This window comes from Pseudopodoces humilis, chromosome 6 (genome assembly GCF_049639895.1).
Source record: "Pseudopodoces humilis isolate 2021_Gansu_Grassland_sample_001 chromosome 6, ASM4963989v1, whole genome shotgun sequence".
Taxonomy (NCBI): Eukaryota; Metazoa; Chordata; class Aves; order Passeriformes; family Paridae; genus Pseudopodoces; species Pseudopodoces humilis.
In genome coordinates, this window is record NC_142205.1 from 71,243,714 (window position 1) to 71,263,566 (window position 19,853).

The 19,853-nt window shown below is 53.9% G+C and overlaps 1 protein-coding gene across 5 annotated transcripts in view; it reads right to left on the minus strand.

Annotated features, from left to right (window-relative positions):
• Window positions 1–2,498: 2,498 nt before the first annotated feature.
• ADAMTS3 (ADAM metallopeptidase with thrombospondin type 1 motif 3) overlaps window positions 2,499–19,853 on the minus strand; it is a 60,018-nt gene continuing 42,663 nt past the window's right edge. For 3 of the 5 annotated variants that reach the window (XM_088056233.1, XM_088056232.1, XM_088056231.1), the window contains exons 5-22: window positions 18,069–18,262; window positions 15,668–15,751; window positions 15,407–15,563; window positions 14,734–14,839; window positions 14,213–14,356; window positions 13,673–13,805; window positions 13,088–13,201; window positions 12,316–12,461; window positions 11,758–11,933; window positions 10,794–10,927; window positions 10,244–10,367; window positions 8,623–8,703; window positions 7,765–7,928; window positions 7,480–7,645; window positions 6,935–7,067; window positions 6,354–6,561; window positions 6,131–6,248; window positions 2,499–4,572 (exon numbers count right to left, since the gene is read on the minus strand). In XM_088056233.1, the coding sequence (XP_087912359.1) occupies window positions 4,025–4,572; window positions 6,131–6,248; window positions 6,354–6,561; window positions 6,935–7,067; window positions 7,480–7,645; window positions 7,765–7,928; window positions 8,623–8,703; window positions 10,244–10,367; window positions 10,794–10,927; window positions 11,758–11,933; window positions 12,316–12,461; window positions 13,088–13,201; window positions 13,673–13,805; window positions 14,213–14,356; window positions 14,734–14,839; window positions 15,407–15,563; window positions 15,668–15,751; window positions 18,069–18,262 (2,930 nt within the window). In that variant the 3' untranslated portion in view covers window positions 2,499–4,024. The remainder of the gene's footprint in view (window positions 4,573–6,130; window positions 6,249–6,353; window positions 6,562–6,934; window positions 7,068–7,479; window positions 7,646–7,764; window positions 7,929–8,622; window positions 8,704–10,243; window positions 10,368–10,793; window positions 10,928–11,757; window positions 11,934–12,315; window positions 12,462–13,087; window positions 13,202–13,672; window positions 13,806–14,212; window positions 14,357–14,733; window positions 14,840–15,406; window positions 15,564–15,667; window positions 15,752–18,068; window positions 18,263–19,853) is intronic. The other 2 variants (XR_015772652.1, XR_015772651.1) reach the window with 2 other exon arrangements.

Consider the following 19,853-nt stretch of genomic DNA (forward strand, 5'->3'; position numbering starts at 1 on the left):
ACCGCGGGCTCCGGCCCCGTGCAGGGATTCCCGCCGGGAGCGCCGGCTCTGGCCCTCTGGGCTTTATTATCCGGCGCCCCGAGCCCCGCGGCTGCGGGGGAAGAGAGAAAGGGACAGAGAGAAAGAGGATAAGAACGAGAGAAGGAGGATGAGGACGAGAGAGGAAGGATAAGGACGAGAGAGAAAGGATAAGGGGGACAGGGAGGGTAAGAGGGGGCACAGGCGAGGATAACGGGAGGCAGGGTCGGGACGGGCGGGAGGATGGAGGGAGAAGAAGGAAGAATAGAGACAGGATTCGGGGTTTGTAAGGGAACAGAGAAGGAACAGAGGCGAGGGTCAGGTTGGGTAGGGGGGGGCGGGGAGGTGAGGGGAGAGAGGGAGCGGGCGGTGTGAGGGGGAGACGGGGGAGAACAGCAGAGAGGGGAGAGAAGGAGACGGGAGAGAAGAGAGGAGAGGGGAGAGAAGCAGATAAGGAAAGATAAAAGCAGAGAAAGGAGAGATAAAAGCAGAGAAGAGAGAGAAGCGGAGAGGAGAGAAAAGCAGAAAAAGGAGAGAAAAGCAGAGAAAGGAGAGAGAAAAGCAGAGAGGAGAGATAAAAGCAGAAAGGAGAGAGAGCAGAGAAGAGAGAGAAGCAGAAAAAGAAAAGAGAAAAGCAGAGAGGAGAGAGAGAAGCAGAGAAGAGAGAGAAGCGGAGAGGAGAAATAAAAGCAGAGAGGAGACATAAAAGCAGAAAGGAGAGATAAAAGCAGAGAGGAGAGATAAAAGCAGAGAGGAGAGATAAAAGCAGAGAGGAGCGAGAAGCGCCTCACCGGAGCGGCCGCAGCCGGCCCCTGCCGGCACTGGGGAGAAAATGGCGGCCGCCGCCCTTCTGGGGTTTAAGTGCCCTCGGTCCCGCCCCGCGCAGCCGCTCTGGAGCCCCTCGCACCTGTGCCGGCCCCGCCTCGCGCACCTGAAGCGGCCCCGCGCTGCGCACGCGCTCTGCTGTCCCGAGCTGCGCACGCGCTCCGTGCCCCCGCCCCTCGCACCTGTGCCGGCCCCGCCCCTCCCTGGCCTCGCCCCCCTCGTGCCGCTGTCCCGGGGCCGCCGGGGGGCGCCGCGCTCGCACCGGGAACCGCCGTCGCCATCCCGGGCCCGGTACCGATGCCGGGCCCGAGACCGATGCCGGGCCCGAGACCGATGCCGGGCCCGAGACCGATGCCGGGCCCGATGGCGCCTCGATCCGGCCGATGGGGGAGAGGCGGCGCCGCCCGGGACCCCCGGCAGTTCCCAGGCGCGCTCGGGCTGTGTCCCGTGGCCCCGCTCCTCATGCGGCCCCGCCCCCCGTGCCGCTGGCCCGGGACCGTCGCTCGGCGCCGGGCGAGCCCCGGCCCGGGGGCTTCTCCCGGCGGGCTCCGCTCCGAGCCCTGCGCGCTGCGGCGGGGCCGCGGCTCGGGACGGGGTCTGCAGCGGGGCAGAGTCCTGCCGGTGTCCGCCGGCGGAGCGGTGCCGCCTCTCCCCCGGCCGGCCCCGGGTGGCGGGTCTCGGGGGCGGCGGAGCGTGGCCGGATTGGGGTTGAGACAAGGCTGGGGACTGGGCACTCCCTCGCCGGGACTCGACTCCCCCTCCTGCCGCGATGCCGGGACGGGGCTGACCGAAAGCGGGTGACGGAGCCCACAGCCGGAGCTGGGATGGGGGGGTTCGGGTCCTGCCGGTGTCCGCCCTGGGGTCCCGGGCGGTGCCGCCTCTCCCCCGTGGGGCGGATCGGGATCGGGATCGGTACCGGGCCCGGGATGGCCGCGGGAGGGCGGTGCCGGCTGCGGGAGCGCTGCGGGTCCCGCTGCGGACGCGGCGTCCCTGCCTGGGCAGGGCCGGTCCCGCAGCCCCGCAGCGCTCCCGGCCCGGTCCCCCCGCTCCGCCGGCCCCGAGGCCGCGGCGGGGCCCGAGCCGAGTTCGGTGCCGCCGCTCCCTCTCCGGCTGCTGCCGTGGCGGGCCCGGGAACCCGCCGGGGATCCGGACTCGCTCCCGGCCCGGCTGCGGGGAGCCGGGGCTCTGCCGGGGCCCGGGAGAACGGCGGCAGCGCTGTTTGCCCGGTGCCTCCCGTGGTCTGGGCGCCAGAGCTGCCGCCTGTCTTGTCTGTCTGTCTGTCCGTGTGCCCGTCCGTGGGCGGCCCCACGAGCACTCCTGGCCCAGGAGCCGCTCCTGAACGAGCCGAGCTCGGGCTGGCCCCAGCTCTGCCTTCAACCTTTCCTGCCCTTCGCGCCTTTGGCACTTGGGGAATTTCAACCAGCGACTCTTTCCCTGCCGCCGGTAAGGGGCAGCTCATCTGCCAGCTGCCAGCTGGGACCTGATCCTCCCCTTCCTCTCCCTCAATTTCTCTGCGACTCACACTCTCCCACGGCAAAACTTGTTTTTTTAAATCCCCTTAAAATATTTCACCTTTATTTCCAGTCGGGGAAGGTCCTGCCTGGGACAGAAATGGCTGAAAAAGAGCAAACTTTAAAATGCCCAAAGCAGATGCTGCCACGTGAGTCAAAGCAGGGAAAGCCTCGGGATGTGGAAGGTTTGTTTTATTGTCACTCCCTCCTGTGCCGGGTGCCCCTCTGAAACCTCTGCCCAGGGCCAGCGCCACCCTCATCTCCCCCGAGGGACCCCACGGTGCCCCCAGGATGTTTCCAGAATTGTCTCTGGGGCCCCAGTCCCCCCACAGCCTTCAGTGGCTTGGTCCTGGGGACTTGTTACAGGACAGCAGCAGTTGCACATGAAACTCCTTCCCACTGAGAAATGAGAGGGATCTGTGATAAAAAACCTTTTTTAAAGAGTAAGACCAACAATTTCTCTACAGCAGTCGAGCAGCTTCAATTTCCATTCCATCCATATGACACAGCATTTAATTCCACCTCCTGATTTGATCTTGGCAAAAGGAAGAGTCACCTGCGCTCAGTGTAAATATTTAGTACATGAAATACTGTCAAGAACCCCCCATTTAATAAATATCTGCAGTTCTCACTCCTCTACACAAGCACTTGACAGCGACGTGCCGGGGAGAGCGCGGCCGGCTGGGCTGGGACAGGGCGGGGAGGGACATAAATTAATTATTGCAGTCGGATGCGCCGTGGCCGGGGAGGGTTGGAGTTGATCCACGCTGGAAATACAAATCTCTCTCACACCTTGGAATCCACGCTTCCCCTCGGGAAACAATCCTCTGTTTGGGGTGCTGTGGGCGCCCGTTGTGTCTCCGGGATGCTGGCTGGGCACGGACGCAGGGAGGACTGGGAACCAGAACCTGCTTGGACTGGGAGCAGGACAGCGCTTGCAGCACCTACAGGGTCTGCACAGAGTATCACGCTGATGAAACCCAGAACGCTCCCAACCCTTTCCCAGTGCCAGCAATGAAATTCCTGCACAAATGGAAGTCCACTTTTTATGCCAGCGCTGCTTTGAACACCAGCCCTTGGAATGTGCATAGGACAGAGCTCGATGGCTCATTCCTGGCAATGGAACAATACAGGTGAACAGCTGTGGGCAGCACAAAACTCTACAATAATGCTGATTTCCTGCATTTACCCAGCAGCTGCAATTATTTACCCTGTGCTCGATGCCTGTTTGCAGGGAGGCACCAGTCCTGAGGGTTCATTCGGTCTGTGGCGAGTGTTTCATCGAGTGTCCACAGCTGGTCCTGCCTGCAGTGTTGTGTTTCCTACAGCGGGGGTGTTGAGAGCCCAAAGCCACAGGGGGTGCCGAGGTTAGGGCCAACTTTTGTGCCCAGAGCTGGACGGAGCCCTCAGCGACTCCCACTCACTGCCAGGAAGGTTCCTTCAGTGTTTCCTCTGCGTGTCCCAGCCGGCCAGGGAATGAGGGGCGAGAGGAGGCCGGGAGCACCAGAAAGTGAACCAGCACTTCTTGTCCTTTGTACTTACAGGGGACAAGCCGTGCCCTGCAGTGCCCTGCCCGGGGCACGCAGCGCACTCCGCAGCGTCCGGAGCTCAGGGAGTCACAGAGTGCCCGAGGGCCCCTTTCCATGGCTGTCCTGCGCAAGCCTTCCCGCTCATCGTTCCACAGGGGCAGCCCTCGGAGGCCATCGCTTCCCCGTGCGCTCCTGGCCCTTCCCGGAGGTCCTGGCTGGCGCGGGAGCCCCCGCTGCCGTGTTCTCCGCTGGCGCCAGAGGCAGAGCCGCGGCCAGCGCTGGGGCGCTACCGGAGCTGAGGCTGCTGCTGTTGGCAGGGGGGTGCTGCAGGAAAGCCAACAGCCGCGAAGTCTTCCCAGCCAGAGGAGCTCTCCAGTGCGGAATGCCGGCTCCCTCGGGCTCGGGGCTGGCTGGCGGGATGTGCCGCTGAGCCTGCTGTGCTTCAGGAGGCAGCCGGCTCGGAGAGCTGCTCCAGGGCAGGAGCTGAGCCCGGGCAGGAGCTGCAGGCGTGGGCACCGCCGGATCCAGTGCTGCATCCCCTTCAGTCCCAGCCCCTCCGGCTGGTGGGAAGCCGCTGCTTCGCCGGCTGCAGGACTCGCAGCACAGCTTGTGGTAGCCAGGGATGGAGCAGTATCGGGCCAGCACTTCCATCTGGCAGAAGATTGATTTGTCTCCCAGGCAGGGCTCATCTGCAAAAGAAATATCCCGGGGATGGGAACCCAGTGATGGGCACCTGGCAAACATGAGCACACTGCGTTTTCAGAGGAGCACAGGCAGCAATTCCCAGCGTCAGCCTCCCAGAGCTCCTACAGGTAGGAATGTCCCACCCACCCCGAATCCCTTCCTTTCAGCCTGAGAGGACATCATCCATCATCAGCATTAAAGCCAAGGTCATCTTCCCTCCCAGAAATTAAGCCCCAAGCCTCGGAGATGCCTTAAAATAAAAGGAGTCAGATGAAGTTTTGTCCAGATGAAGTTTGGTGTTTTTCAGGGACCAAATGGAACTGTAGAACTGATGAAAGCTGTAACAGTGAGTCACACCTGAGGTGCCCTGAAGGCAGGGATGTACATCCCTTTCCTCAGGAAAAAGAACTTCCGGAGGCTCTTCTGGAAGCTTTGAACCAAAATCAGCTTTCTGCAGGGTAAAGATGTCCTCACAGGACAGGCACAGGGGCTGCCTCACCATGGGCCTGAAGTGCATCCGGCTCCCACCTTCTCCTGCTTTAAAGCATCAACTGGAGCCTGACCTCAGAGTGGGTGAGAATCAGCTCGTTTCCAAGGAACTCGGTAAAATCCCCCACAAGGACACCAGTGGGGCTGGGGGATGAGGGTTCTAAATGAAATTCTGTGGAATATAGACATGTCCCTGTCCTGATGTCACTGGCCTTCTCTGGATGGATGTTTGCTGGTCCCTGACAAACCTGGTGTAAAAGCAGCAGCTCCACATGGGAATATCCACGCTCCATGAGGCACTGTGGGGCTATTCCAGCCTCAGCATGGAATTCTGGGCCACAGGTGCAATTCCTTTTGCCTTCCCGTAGTGACAGTGACCCTTATTTGGTCCTGTTCTCCCATGGTTCATTTTGGAGTATCCATTTGTGCTGGTTTACATTCCACGACCCCACCCACAGCGTGGAGATTTGGGCTTAGGCTTCTCTGCTTCCAGCAGGTTCCCTAAGGAAGGACCCAAAGCAGATCCCACCTGTCCAGTCTGGGGGGAAAACACCTGCACCTGCCAGGAGCTCGGGCTCTGCTTTTCCTACCAGCTCCTGAGCAGTGCCAGGGCCACAGGAGGGAGTTTAAACCCCAATAAAGCCCAAAGCCTACAGAGTGAATAATCCAAAGGAAGAAATGCATTGCTGCCATAAAAAGCTTCAAAACCTGTTAAGGATTCTAAGAAAACAATGTAATGGATTCCCAGGAACCTCATTAATGCTCTTGGTTCCATGCTGATGTATTTTTATTCCCTCACTTGGCAGAATTTACCCTGGGATGTAGAGGTCCAGCAGGGTTTGTTTTGGATTGACCTTCACCTCTGGCCCCAGTGTGTGCCAACACAACCTGGGCCCAGGTGGTTAAACCCTGTTTGAGCACGGTAATGGGACAGACCCCGGCGTGGGGAGCTGTGACATCCAGAGATTGCTGGACTGAGCACAAGAGAAAAGCTGGGCTCTGTGTGTGCCAGCATGGGGCTCTCCAGTGAGGAATTATTCCCCCCTGCTGCAGCCATCCCAGCTGTTCTCTTACCATCACAAGGAGCGAGTTTACAAGCCCTGACGGATTCCGGCCGCTCCCCCTCGCAGCGGTCCCCAGCGCGGCACAGGACCTGCCGGCTCTCCGTCCCCTCCCCGCACGTCACCGAGCACTGTTGGACACAGAGAGCACAGATCAGGGCACTCGGCAGCAATTCCCCCGTGCCAGCCATGGCTTTTGGGACAGGCTGGTGCTGCCCACAGCCGCCTCTGCCCACCTGGGACCAGGGCCCGGCTTTCCACGGCGCGGGGCACGGCTCCCGGTTGCAGGAGCGCCGGCTCTCGGGGCGATCCCCGCTGCAGAACTTGGCGTGGACGGAGCGGTTGGTGCCGTCTGGGAGAGGCTGGATGCAGCGCACCGTGCGGAGCTGGTAGCCAGAATTCCCACAGGTTTTGGTGCAGTGTTCCCACTCATCTGCTGCCCAGCTGGGAAGGGAAATGGAGTCAGACACCGTCAACTGTTAACCTCATCGTCCTGCTGTGGCTGCCTCATCCCTGGAGCAAGCTCATCTAGTGGAAGAACTGGTTCCCATGGCAGGGGGCTGGAAGGAGATGACCTTTAAGGTGTCTCCCAACCCAATCTATTCCATGATTTTATTATACATATATATATATATATACACTACAACCACCCAACCAGAGCAGTACCCACGCTTACACAGGTAGAAACTCCCCTCCATGTTCAGGAACTGCAGGCTGGGAAGCTGCCAGCATCCCATCAAATTCCTCCCACCCAGTCTGGCTGGGGCTACCCTGTCTGAACAGGCAATCCCTGCTCTCCGTGCCCAGCTGCACTCACAGGGGCTCTGTGCACTCCTGCAGGTTGCACATCCTACGGATGGCCTTTGGCTTTTTGCTGCCTTCGCAGAAGCTCCGATGAACCATCTTGTTGTCGCTCTTCCTGCGGCACCCATACTTGGTGTACTGGAACCCTGGGAAAAATGTCAGGGCAATCAGGAGACACGGGTCCTTGTTAGAGTGCTTGGTTTAAATAGGGTTTTCTGGCCAATTAAATGGGTTTACAGGACAGGTATTTCGGTATTTGCATTCCCCATTATTTGCTTAAAAGCCATGGACAGACCATGAGTACGGGGAATGCTCAGGAGCACCAATGCCTGAGTTTGGGCATCCAGAGCAGCTTTGGGGTCTGAATTCAAACATCAAGAGAAGCCTTTTTCCTTCCTAGGCTGGAAGTGTGACACCTGGGAACAATCATGCACTTCAGACATTTTACGCTCGAGCCCTAAAATAACACGCCTGTTAAGAAAGAAAAGCCAAGAATCTAAACCATTCCCTTCTCCCAGTTTCTCGGTAATTTGTCCCTTGTTACAGGTGCCTGCTCACCTCCTCCGCAGGGTTTGGAGCACTGGGACCAGCTCTTCAAGGCCCACTCGAAGGTGTCCGTGTCCTCCCGCAGCACGTTGTTGCTGTGGATGGTCGGCACCGAATCCTCGTGGATGATGTATCTGTACGTCAGGCTGGATCTGGTGTCGTTCTCCCGAGGAATGATCTATCAATAAGCAAACATAAACCCAGCACTGCTACTGATTCCCCTGCTAAGCACAGACACCAAGGCCTGGCTCTGGGATGGTCCTTAAGGTCCCTCCCGGAGCTCAACGCGTCACCCACCAGCACCACCACGGCGTCGTGCAGGGGCCCGTCCGTGTGCAACGTTTCCGTGTTGTCCTCGATGCTGTACTCCCACTGCACGCCCAGGTCGATGAAGGATCGGGATCTGGCCTCCTCCCCTTTCCCATTCAGGATATAGTGTCCTGTAGCCTGGTTCTTGATTGCTGGGAGGAGCGAGAGCAGAGCCTGTCGTGCCTCCCCCACACTGGCAGCGATCGGGGTGGCACGGGGAGGGGTATTTCCATCAGATTATGAAACAGACTTCCATCACATTTTATTTTGCTCTGTGCATACAGGCGTGTCCCAGACGCTAAAATCCACAACTGATGCTAAAATCTCTAAGTGAAGAGCTGAGGAATCAGAGCCCTGTGGAACTGCCTGGGTTTGGGCTTCCACGGCACACCTCAACAGCCAGGTACAGTGGGGATGATGATGATGATGATCATGAGGGTGGTTCAATTAGTAGCTAATTCATTAAAAGCTGGAATCATGGAATGGTTTGGATTGGAAGGGACCTTAAAGATCATTCAGTTCCAACACCCATTGTTCTTCCATACAGCTTTTTGCAATGCACCATAGGAATGATTAAAAGATACTGAATTTGATTCACCCTGGCAGTTCCCACTTTCATGTGAATCATCACAATCCTCGGTTAGTAGACATGCAAATTGGGGCCAGTTTAATATTTTGGAGAATTCAAATGAGCAGATGTTTGTTTGCTGAGATGGAGGATTGCAGGACTAAGCCCTGACCACGCAGTTTGCAAAGCCCACGTTTACCCAACCCTGGATTCTCCAGCGTGAGTACCCCGTGCTTCTTCTCAAGCCTCATAGCTAACCTGAGCAGAAAAACACTTACCAAGAAAGTGAGGAGAGGCCTCGTCTTCTTGGATAAACACATGTCGAGCCCCAGGAGGGATATCAAACATCTTAAGGTACCCTTTGGCACGTGCAGGGGCAGCAGGGAGGAAAAGAGAAAGGAACAGGCAGGTCAGGAGCGCATCCAGCAGTGACCCATGAGCAGGGCCGGGAGACATGGAGCCAATCCGTTTTTAACGGGTGGGACAGGCCCTCCCTGGGCTCTTCCAGGGAGAGAAGAGTTACAGATCCATCTGCCACTTCCCAGCTAGGATCAGTTTAATAGTTACAACTGTGCTGCTCCAAGCAGGACCTATCAGCAATTCAGGCAAAAAGGGGTTTCTGTGCTCCTCAGCACACCAGGACACGAGCCAGGTCTGTCTCACTACCTGCCCAAACCAGTCCTCAGCCAGGTTGTTGGACTGCAGCTTAGTGACTGCCCTTTCAGATGGTCACGTCTGCAGTGAGAGTGAAAAGGTGTTCCCAAGGAAAAGTATTCTTAGTTTTGATTTCAATTATTTACCAGTGCAAATCACAGGTAATGAGTGTAAAATCAAGGAAGTGCTGCCATTAGGAAGACTAGAATCCCTTCTAGGGCTTGGTCACAGGTAGTACTTGTAGATCAAGATTTAACCAAGAGCCCGGGAAGTTCTCTGAGTGCATGGGATTTTCATATTCCAATTTTCTTTTTAACACCTGCAGATTTAATGATGCAAAATCACTGGATTTGGAGACTACTGGATGTACTGGCAGTCTGTTCTGCCCCAGACATACACAGCTCCTGTGAAAATCCAAGTGAAGGAACAGAAAAGCAGGGAATAGGGAAAATCACAGTCCTGGCTGAATAGTGCCTGTGCCCAACACCATTTTCAATCTTTTTCTCCATCACCTTTAGAGCACAAGGAACATCATGTTTTTGCCTGGTTTGGCACTATCTGTCCTTGCTTACAGGAAGGTAGGAACTGCCATTCCCACGGATGCCTCTCTCCCTTCAAGCCATTGCACTTACCCAGAATGTTTTTAGCCTCCTTTGTCCCAGAAAGGGAAAGACTGTGAGCTCCTATGGGTAAAGGCTCCTCTCATCTTCCCTTAAACAGAACACTTGGAATTAGTGTCCTGAGAGCTGAGCCTGATCATTCCACTGACTGGGTGTCACCCAGATGCTCTTTACAAGCAAAAGATATAAATTACATCATAGACTTTACAGCGGATTTGGACACATCTGGGCAAGACAACCAGTCCATGGAAGTCAGACAATCCAGGCAGGATTTTAAGTTGGATACTTGCAGAAACTGTTTTCTAGGAACTCAAATTCCTTTTGCCACTTCTTGCTTACATGCTTCCCTGTCGAAAGAGGTCATTTAGCCTTCTTAATGACCAGATTACCCAAGCTAGGGGAAAACTATCAGCATTCCCTGAACACCTCCGTATCCATCCGCAATCAGGGGCCGATGGACAGCAGCCTGCCCTGAACAGGCTCAGAGATGGGCCTCGTGGGACGCTGTTACATCCATTATTCCCAAGGTTTGAATGGCTATGGCATTACCTCGTGTCTCTGAGTGTCACACAAACCCCAGAGCCAAGAGGAGTTCCAGCCAGCTGTAGGCAGATGTTTGTCCTACCGAGCTTTTTGGGAGTGCGGGTGTAGGTCCCCTTCACTGTCCGGCAGTGCGAGTCGTCCCCGCCGCAGACCCCGCACTGGTCCTCAGCCTTGCTGGAGCCAATTTCCTTGTCACAGCCCACTTTCTGCAGGAAAAAGGGCAAGACTGGATATTAGGGGAGGGAATTCTTTCCTACAGCTGTGCAGAGGCCCTGGCACAGGCTGCCCAGCGAAGCTGTGGCTGCCCCGTCCCTGGAAGTGTTCAAGGCCAGGTTGGAGGGGGCTTGGAGCAACCTGGGTGAGTGGAAGGTCGTGGCAGGGGGGTGGAACTGATGGCCTTTCAAGTCCCTTTCAGCCCAAACCAGTCTGGAATTCTATGATAAGAAACGATCAGTGGAAGAGAAGCGGAGCATCTCCATGGACCAGGTCTGTGCTGTTCTCTAATTTAATTTACATCACGAGGAATTGAGAGGAATACACTGCTGCAAACATGAAATTCAGAGACACCTGCAAAGTCTCTCTCTGCCCCTGAGCTGTCCCCATGAGCTGTCCCCGGACAAGCTGCCACTCACCACGCATTCCCCACGGACACAGACGCTGTAGGGATCCCTGTAGGAGCAGCGAGTCCCGTCGTGCACCGGCTGCTTCATGTGAGCCACATCCCCCGTTTCCCTGGACTGGCAGTACAGGTGACATCTCTTGGGAGCTGTGGAGCCAGGGAAAAGAAAGGACTGCATGGAGGACAGCGATCCCACCGACGGAGCGAGGAGCGAGAACGGACGCGCAGCTTTGGGGTGAGGATGGGGGCAGAGCAGCGGAATGCGTTGCTTTGGGAAGGAACACGTGGATTGTGGGGAATTTCTGGGGGGCAAAAATGAGCATTTTGAGAGAAAATGGAGATGTTTGGGCAGAAACCTGGGGACCTAGGGAAAAAACTGGTGTTTCTGAGATACAATGTGGCCATTTTGGGTAAAAAAGTATCCATTTTAGGGATGGAATTTTAGGGCTGAACTGGGGGCCTCAGGGGAAACAAGAGATTTTAGGTGAAAATGGAGGGATTAGGGCAAGACTTGTGATTTTGAGACATAATTCTGCAACTCTGGAGCAAAAATGTCAATTTTAGGGATAAAGGGGCATGTCTGGGGGAAATTGGGACTTGGCAGTAAAAAAGGGACATTTGGGTCAGAGTAGGGAAAATGCGGGTTAAAATCAGGGATTTAGGGCAAGTCTGCTAATTTTTAGACATAATGTGTTAATTTAAGGTCAAAATTGTCAATTTTAGGAATAAACAGGAGAGAAATTGATTGTTTGGAGGCTAAAATGGAAAAAAATTGAGTCAGAGCAGGGAATTTGGGTATTAAAATCTGGGATTCAAGGCAAAACTACTGATTTTCAGACAAAACAGAGAGACGGGTGGGGAGGGAACCAACTTATTTGCTTTTCTGGGAGTTCTGGGCCTGTCCCTGAGATATCCAGGCCAAGGGGAATGGCTTCAAACCCTTTCAAGTGTCACTAAAGGCCCAGAGCAGGACGCACGGTCGGGGTGCTCGTAGGGCAGCCAGTGGTGTCGGCTGCCCCGGAACTCGAAGTGGGAATTGCGCTGCTGGCACTGCTGGGCCCTGAAGTCCTCAAAGTGCTTTGGACACTCCTCGGTGCTGCACAGCTGGAACTCAAAATTGACCCCGGCGCAGTCGTCGCCTCCATTGATGGGCCTGTGAGAGGAAAACATCCCAGAGAATTTCATCAGGGAGAAAATCCTTCCCTGGGAGGGTGGGCAGGCCCTGGCACAGGGTGCCCAAAGAAGCTGTGGCTGCCCCTGGATCCCTGGAAGTGCCCAAGGCCAGGCTGGACGGGGCTTGGGTCAGCCTGGGATAGTGGAAGGTGTCCCTGCCCATGGCAGGGGGTGGAATGGGATGGGCTTTAAGGTCCCTTCCAACCCAGACCAGTCTGGGGTTCTGTAATTCTATGGTATTCTTGGATTCTCCAAAAATGATCCCATTTCAAGGGGCTTGAACAGAATGTCCACCCAAAACCCAAATGCCATTTCAAGTGACCCCTCTGAGGACACCCAGGCGGGTACAATCCCACACCTACATTGGGTTGTTGCACTGGCGCGTGCGGAAGCGAACCCCGGTTCCGCAGGTCCGTGAGCAGGAGCCAAACTTGGTCCAGGGTCCCCAGTGTCCGTCCTGCTTCAACTGGTTGGTGTTCTTCCACATGCAGTGACCCTTGTAGCACCACTGAGGGAATTGGGGCAGGAAACAGGTGAAAACAGACACAATCCCCACATCAAATGTATAAGCACAGCACAGGAACGTTTTGCTGCTGCCTGGGGCACATTCAGATTGTAGAAGTGGCTCTCCTGTATTTCAAAATAAAGGGATTTTGCTAAAAACCCCCAGGTATCCGAGTGTAATTTTATAATTGAAAATGGACTGGCAGCAGGACACCCACTAATGGGGATATTAAAGGGAAAAATCAGGCACTAATCCTCAGCCTACACAAACATTTGCCTCAGGGTGTCTGGACAATGAGTTCTGAGCAGCCATCCCACAGTAACAGCATCATCTGCTTCCCTGGATTCCTGAAGGCATTTGACAGAGACTCTGCAGATGAGATAGAGCCCAAAAAATGTAACAAGGAGGTCACAGAACAGGTTGTACCTCAGCTGGAATCTCTGTGCCCAGAATGTGCAGCTCCCAGAACACCCCAGTGGGAAAGCACAGCTCCCACTTTGCCCAAGTTCTCGCTTCACCCCAGGAATGCCAGGCAATTCCCCGCTTCCCTCTGTGCCCTTCAATCCAAATGGACTCCAGCTGTTGCTTTTTCTTCCCCAAGACAATCACAGTGCAAAGCCTGGACTCACTTTTCCTGGGGCACACTCGGTGCCATCCAGGGGAGGTCCCTTCTTGGTCTTGCAGAAGTAGGGGTTATCGGGATGGCTGCACCACAGCTGCTTGCAGGGATCAAAGGTTCGGAACTGGAAAACACAACAGTCGTGAGATGAAACGCACAACGTGAGATTACTATGCTTTTTGGATAATGCCTTTTGTATTTCATTTATACTTTAGCTTTTATTTTGTTTTATTTCTGCCTTTTGGATAAGGATCTAACCCACTCGGTAGGTTCCATCTCACACACCCCAATGAGCCCAGCATCTCCAGGGCAGTGCTTATTCCCTGCATCCCCCAGCCATGGGATAGTGAGAAGAGGAAAGAAAACACCCAGAAGTGGGACAAAAACAAGATTTTTTTTCTCCTTTTCTTTCTTGGATTGCTCTCACCAGTCTGTGCCACGTGGACCATGCTGCCACCCGTTCTCCCATTACTCCACAGGCCTGAGTTTCCCCCATAAACATCCCTCTGCTCTTTACAGATCTCTTTAAATACTCCATTAACTTCTCTCCAATGATGATGGCACTGCAGCTCTCCCATCGGGCCACAGCACGTACCGCTGTGCACATCCTGTAGCCCACGCCGAAGTCGAAGCGGCACTGCTCATCCATGGAGTAGTTGATGCCCGGCAGCTCAGGAAGCTTGGGCCAGTCATGCTCAAAAGGGTCATCGAGAAGACAGTCATAAGAGCTATGGAAAGAGACACAGAAAAGAATACCATGAGCAGATGTATACTCCTAATTCCTGCCCCATCCCTGGAAGTGTTCAAGGCCAGGCTGGGTGGGGCTTGCTTGGAGCAACCTGCTCTAGTGGGAGGTGTCTCTGTCCATGGCAGGGAGTTTGGAACGAGATGAGCTTTAAGGTCCCGTCCAACCCCAGCCATTCTGGCATTCTGTGACAATCTGAGGCCTGTTCCAAATCCCACTAGAGTTAGAGGGGTCCTTCCACAAGCGTTTCATCCCGGGCGGACGGGCTACGGAACAGCCCCGTGTGAGGACACAGCGTTCACGGGTCAGAGCTTTTCTAACAGAGGTTTGCGGGGAAAGAGGCTCTAAAAGAAGAGGGATCAGAGACTGGCTGCACCAGGGAGGCCTTACTGGATGTATCTCCTGAGCTCCTGGCCGCTGCAGCGGGACCAGTGGTAGCGGTGGAAGGCAGCCTGCACCAAGGGGGCCATGACACTGCCCATCGCCGTCTCGTCCCCACATCTGTTCCCTTGCCCATCGTGCTCCATGCCCAGCCTGGAACAAAGATCCCCCCTCAGAGCTACTGCAAAAACAAGGAAACAGCTATGGAAGAGGTACCAAATGTGACCCAGCACAGCACATGAGGTTGAGGAGAAGGCAGTGAAGGACATTCAAACCAGCTCCTGTCTCCACTGCCTGGACCTTCCAGGTCCCTTCCTGACCTTTCCCTCACCCCAGAGAAAACAAGTTCACCCTGCCTCCCCTTCCTTTTTTCCCCCACTTGTCTCTCCAACCACTACTGCATTCCCAGGGGTCTGGAAATAAAACCAGGACTGCTTCCACAGAGCCATTAAATCCAACACCACCCCTGGAGCAGGCAGGAGGTGCAGCACAGCATGCTGGTGTGATGTGATGGTAAAAGCCGTACTTACACGTGCCCAGTCTCGTGAGCGACAACGAAGGCGGAGGAAAAGCCGTCCTCATGGTTGAGGGTGCAGCTCCGGACCGGGTGGCACATGCCCGTCACAGGAGCATATCCTACAGACAGACATCAGGGCTGAGCTTTGTGCTCAGCACAGGGATTTTAAATGAGAACCCCCCCCACTAAACTTCCTCAGGAAAAGCTAACGTTGCACTAAGGCCAGGGCAGCCTGCCTGGCTCCTCATCCTGACCGGTGCCTGCTCTGACACACCCCAAACTGTGGGTGTTCCTGCCTGTTATCATTAATTCCCTGAGGCCAAAGGATGGATGCAGGTGTCAAAGTGGCTGGGATGTCTACAAACGGAAATTTACGGTGAAAGATGCAATAAAATGAAGGGGAGCGGAATGCCACGTGCACTGAGCTTCCCACTGATCCCTGCACACACAGGGGGTTTGAAGAGAGCTAAGAAGTATTTATTTACAACTCTCAAGAAAGAAATTCAATCTGTGGTTGGATATAAACGACAAGGACTCATGGCAAGGTCTCCTTGCTTTTGAAAAGAGCCTGTGGAATGGACAAGGCGAGGAGCTCACAATGCAATTCCCAATTTTTTCTCTTTTCTGGCAGAAAGCCAGCTAAGAAACACCGAGCCCAGAGCTCTGCTCCAGGTCAGCTGCATTACCTTGCATACCAGCGGGCCCAAAATCTTGCCTGGTTAAGAAGATGGCATGGTCGTGGTGCTCGGCGTGGCTGGGGTCTGACTTCTGCTGCTGATAGGCCCAGCGGCACACGTTCTCCAGGCTGCGCGAGGGGTTCCCCCTTTCGATCAAGCTGATGGACTGAGAGAGCAACACGTTACACCCAGTGCCTCCCAAGGGCAGCAAACTGAGGCAAGTCTGGATTTTCTGCACAGGAGGTGAAGGCGGAGAAGCGGCTCGCTCACCTTCGCGTACCCCAACATGATCATTCGGACCAACACGACGTTGATGTGAACGCCCAGGGACTCGTCATGGTAAATTTCATTCACCTGAGGAACAAAAGAGGAAAAAATTACAAAAAAATCTCACTGATGATACCACAAGAGGCCTCAGAAGAGGATTCGAGTCTCGGATCATTTCCACTCAGTGAGAAGTGCAGATTCTCTTCCTGTCATCATGTAAACCCAAGGAATCGTTTTAATATTATTCCAGGAATAAAAAGAATGTAAAACATATAAGAATCATTCCTACCTTCATAAACTCATTATTAACGGGAATCATGATGGGAATAATTAGTCCCTCATCCTCGTCCTTAAGATGTTTTTCTTTCCTGGGAAACCTTATGATCCCACAGTTCCTAAGACAGATCTACTGGTATTACCAGAAGGTCTGCCCTGTCAGAGAGCCCCTGAAGGTTTAGAACAGCTTTTCCTCTTGCTATTTATGCTTTAATCAGTTTTTCTCCAGAACATACTCCCTTCTCATGGAACTTTGGGAAGCACCAGCCAAGCCTCCTCTCACGTTTAATGGATCAGGGCTCAAAGAAAAGGGGATTGGGAACAAGACTTCAAGTACAAACCCTGCAAATTACAGAATCCCACACTGGTTTGGGCTGGAAGGCACCTTCTTAAAGCTCATCTCATTCCACCCCTCTGCCATGGGCAGGAACACCTTGCACTAGACCAGGTTGCTCCAAGCCGTGCCCAACCTGGCCTGGAACACTTCCAGTGCTTCTTGTTTTAAAGAGTGTATTTTTTTAGGAGCAACTTATACTGCTGCCCTACTTTTTCAAGATCAGTTAGAATTCTGTGGTCACTTCTGTACTAAAAAGAGGCTTTGTGGAAGGGAAGTTAGAAAAACAGAATTATGCAGATGGGCCAAAAGTTGTCCTTCTTGAGGCCCTTCCCTGTGTCTGGGAAGGTGAGAAATGTCCTGGCACCAGAGTGTAAAACATCTGCAGGTCCTCAATGAAGCTCCTCATTCCCCTAAAAACAAAATAAATATTATATTATGGGCAATTGGTGAGAAATAAACACCCTTGTTCAGAGGTTGGTGGGTTTGAGCAGGAGTTAGAGGGCTGTTTTATTTTTCAGTCAGGCTAAACAAAACTTCCCCTCAGGGAAAAAGGTCACTGGGAGCTGTCCAGACTGTGGGCCCCGGCCCGAGGATTTCGGCCCGTGGTATAAACCTGAAATCTCCGAAGTCAGCAGGGCAGTGGGACAGAGAATGAGCACAGAGCTCAGCCTGTCCTGTGAAGCAATCACCCCAAAGGTCACTTATTCCCCTCTCATTTTCTCCCCATTAATGCAACAGCATGGCTCCCACAAAGGGCTGGGCCAGGATAAATGTTCACAACTTCCCTTGTGCCAACAGACAACAACATGGGAGTTTTCTGGACACAGGGGTGACTTCCCTGGAGATGGAAAGGACCTTGGAGTTGACCTGAAGCTTCAAGTCTTCAAGATTTCCCCATAACCCCTGTTTTGTCCCGTTCTCTGGATGGCTCTGGGCAGCTCCTTCGGCCCCACAACTGCTCCCAGCAGATGGAGCCACAGGCGTGTAAAAACATGGAAGTGGTCTGGGACATGGATCGACCCTGCTGCTCACTGAAAAGCTTTTAAATCCAGAAAGATAATATTCTGCAATAATGCACAATGGAGTTTTAATGCTGATGCTCCACAGGGTGTGTGGGGAAAAAGGAAATGATTCTCTGAGTGATGTGCTGGAAAACATCACATTGGTTGGGTTAAATTCGTACAGGAATACTTTTGTTTCCTCTCAGATTCTAAGTTCTCAAATTTAGAAGCTCTGTAAACCCAAGGAATCATTTAAAAATTATTCCAGGAATAAAAAGAGTGTAAAACATGTAAGAATCATTCCCACCTTCATAAACTCATTATTAACGGGAATCATGATGGGAATAATTAGTCCCTCATCCTTAAGATGTTTTTTTTTCCTGGGAAACCTTATGATCCCACAGTTCCTAAGACAGATCTACTGGTATTACCAGAAGGTCTGCTCTGTCAGAGAGCCCCTGAGGGTTTAGAACAGCTTTTCCTCTTGCTATTTATGCTTTAATCAGTTTTTCTCCAGAACTGTGCTGTGGGAGAAGCTCGGAATTATTCTAAATGGATCAACTTTACTTCTTACCCTTACTATTTTTCAACTATTTCCAAATTCTTGGAATTACCCTCAAATGTGCCCTGGGAAACTGCTGTGAAAAAGGATGAATTAAAGGAAAACCTTCTCCAGCAGCAGTCAAAATGATCCCACCGCTGTTTTTCCCAGACCTGGTGCTCCCACAAGAGTTCCCGAGAGCCATTCCAGCTCCCAAACAAGCCATGCAGCGCTCTGGAGGATACTCACGATGTTCATCAGGGTGAGGAGGTAGTTCTGGACGTGTTCCTTGCCGTGGAATCGGACAACAGAGTCGTCCACCCCCAGCAGCACCTCGATGTTGTGGTCGTTGTCTCCCGCGTGGCGCCGGCGCCGCAGGCTCTCGTTCAGCCGCTGCTCCATGTGCAGGGAGCTCAGTGCTCCCAGGCCAGCGAGGAGGGACCCTGCAAGGACAGCCTGCCATCACTGGAGCCCTAATTCCTGTCCCATCTCTGCAAGTGCTCAAGGACAGCTTGGGCTTGGAGTAACCTCATCTAGAGGGAGGTGTCCCTGCCCTTAGCGGTGGGCTGGAAACGGGTGGTCTTTAAGGTCCCTTCCAATCCAGCCCATTCCGTGATTCCATTATATGACCGGTGGAACTCCGGTTGCATTTCACAAATGTTCTCCCACAAAGCATCCTCACCTGCAGAGTCACCACTTCTCTGGATAAAATACATCAGAGGAACTCTGAAGAAATTATTCTCTTGGTGTAGGGCTGGGAGAAATCACCAGAAAACCAATAAAAAAATTCATTCAACCACATGGGTCTGTAATTTATCATGGTTCTTGTTCCACACACAAAATCCAAAGCTGTTACTTCCACTTACGGCAGTAAAACAAAACAAAACGTGCCCAGGGATTTCTGACAGGTAAAACCTCACAGCTGCAGGGTTCTTGGCTCTTCCCAAATCTACACCAGTACTCCAACAAGCTCTGAGCAATGAACATCAGCAAGGAACGTGGTGCACACGGTGAGCTGTGTCCTACCGTTCCCGCGTCCCTGTGAGAGTCAGGAGAGCCCCTGCTCCCCCACTCTTCCCAAAACCATACAGAGGGATCTCCCTGCTCTGTGAAGCTAGCTAGAGCAACCAGCACCCAGTGGATGGAGAGGAGAGAACAGTCCTGCTTTCCACTCACACAGTATCAGGGCAGTTTCCCCTTCGATGGCAAACCTCCAGCCCTTCTCTTCTGTGCTGGAATTCACGAATGCCAAGGCTGCAAGTCCACAAACTGGCCCTTCCTGTGTCTTCAGGCACTCTCAAGTATGCCAACCCCAGGACAGCACAAACAGTGGGAAAATCACACACGCACTCTAATCCCAAAAACCACTCCAGCTGGCAAGGCTGCCAAGCGCAGCATCCAAGGGAAGCCCAGCTGGAACGCTGTCACACCGCGGTGCCCACGGTGCCGACTTCCCGGACCTCGCTGGCAAGTCAGGCAGCGGTTCCTCTCCCTAACTGCTGTGCCCAGTCCAAAAAGCACCAGGTCACATGAGTGCTTTATCTACCCTCTTGTCTGTTTTCCACACTGCAGCACCTGAGAGACTTCAAACAATCAGGTCCAACCCCAGGTTCTGGGTGCTGCCGACTGGTGCTCCGGAGGTGCAGGCTGCATCCCTGGCCAAGCACCTAACACAACATCTGGGATCCAAATCCACTGAGTCCAGCTGCTCCCCCAGCACTGCCAAGGCCACCACTCAACCATGTCCCCAGCTGCCACATCCACACAGCTTTTAAATCCCTCAAGGGATGGGAAATCCATCACTGCCCTGAGCAGCCTGTGGCAGGGCTGGACAACCCTTTGGGTATGAAATTTTCCCTCATGTCCAACCTAAACCTTTCCTGGCACATCTTGAGGCCATTTCCCCGTGTCTGATCACTTGTTACTCGGGAGAAAGATAACACACCAGGCAACGGTGAAGAAACACACAGAACCAGTCTGGCTGTTTGGGGATTTGAGCTAGACAGCCTAATCCATCCTAATCTCATTCTGGAA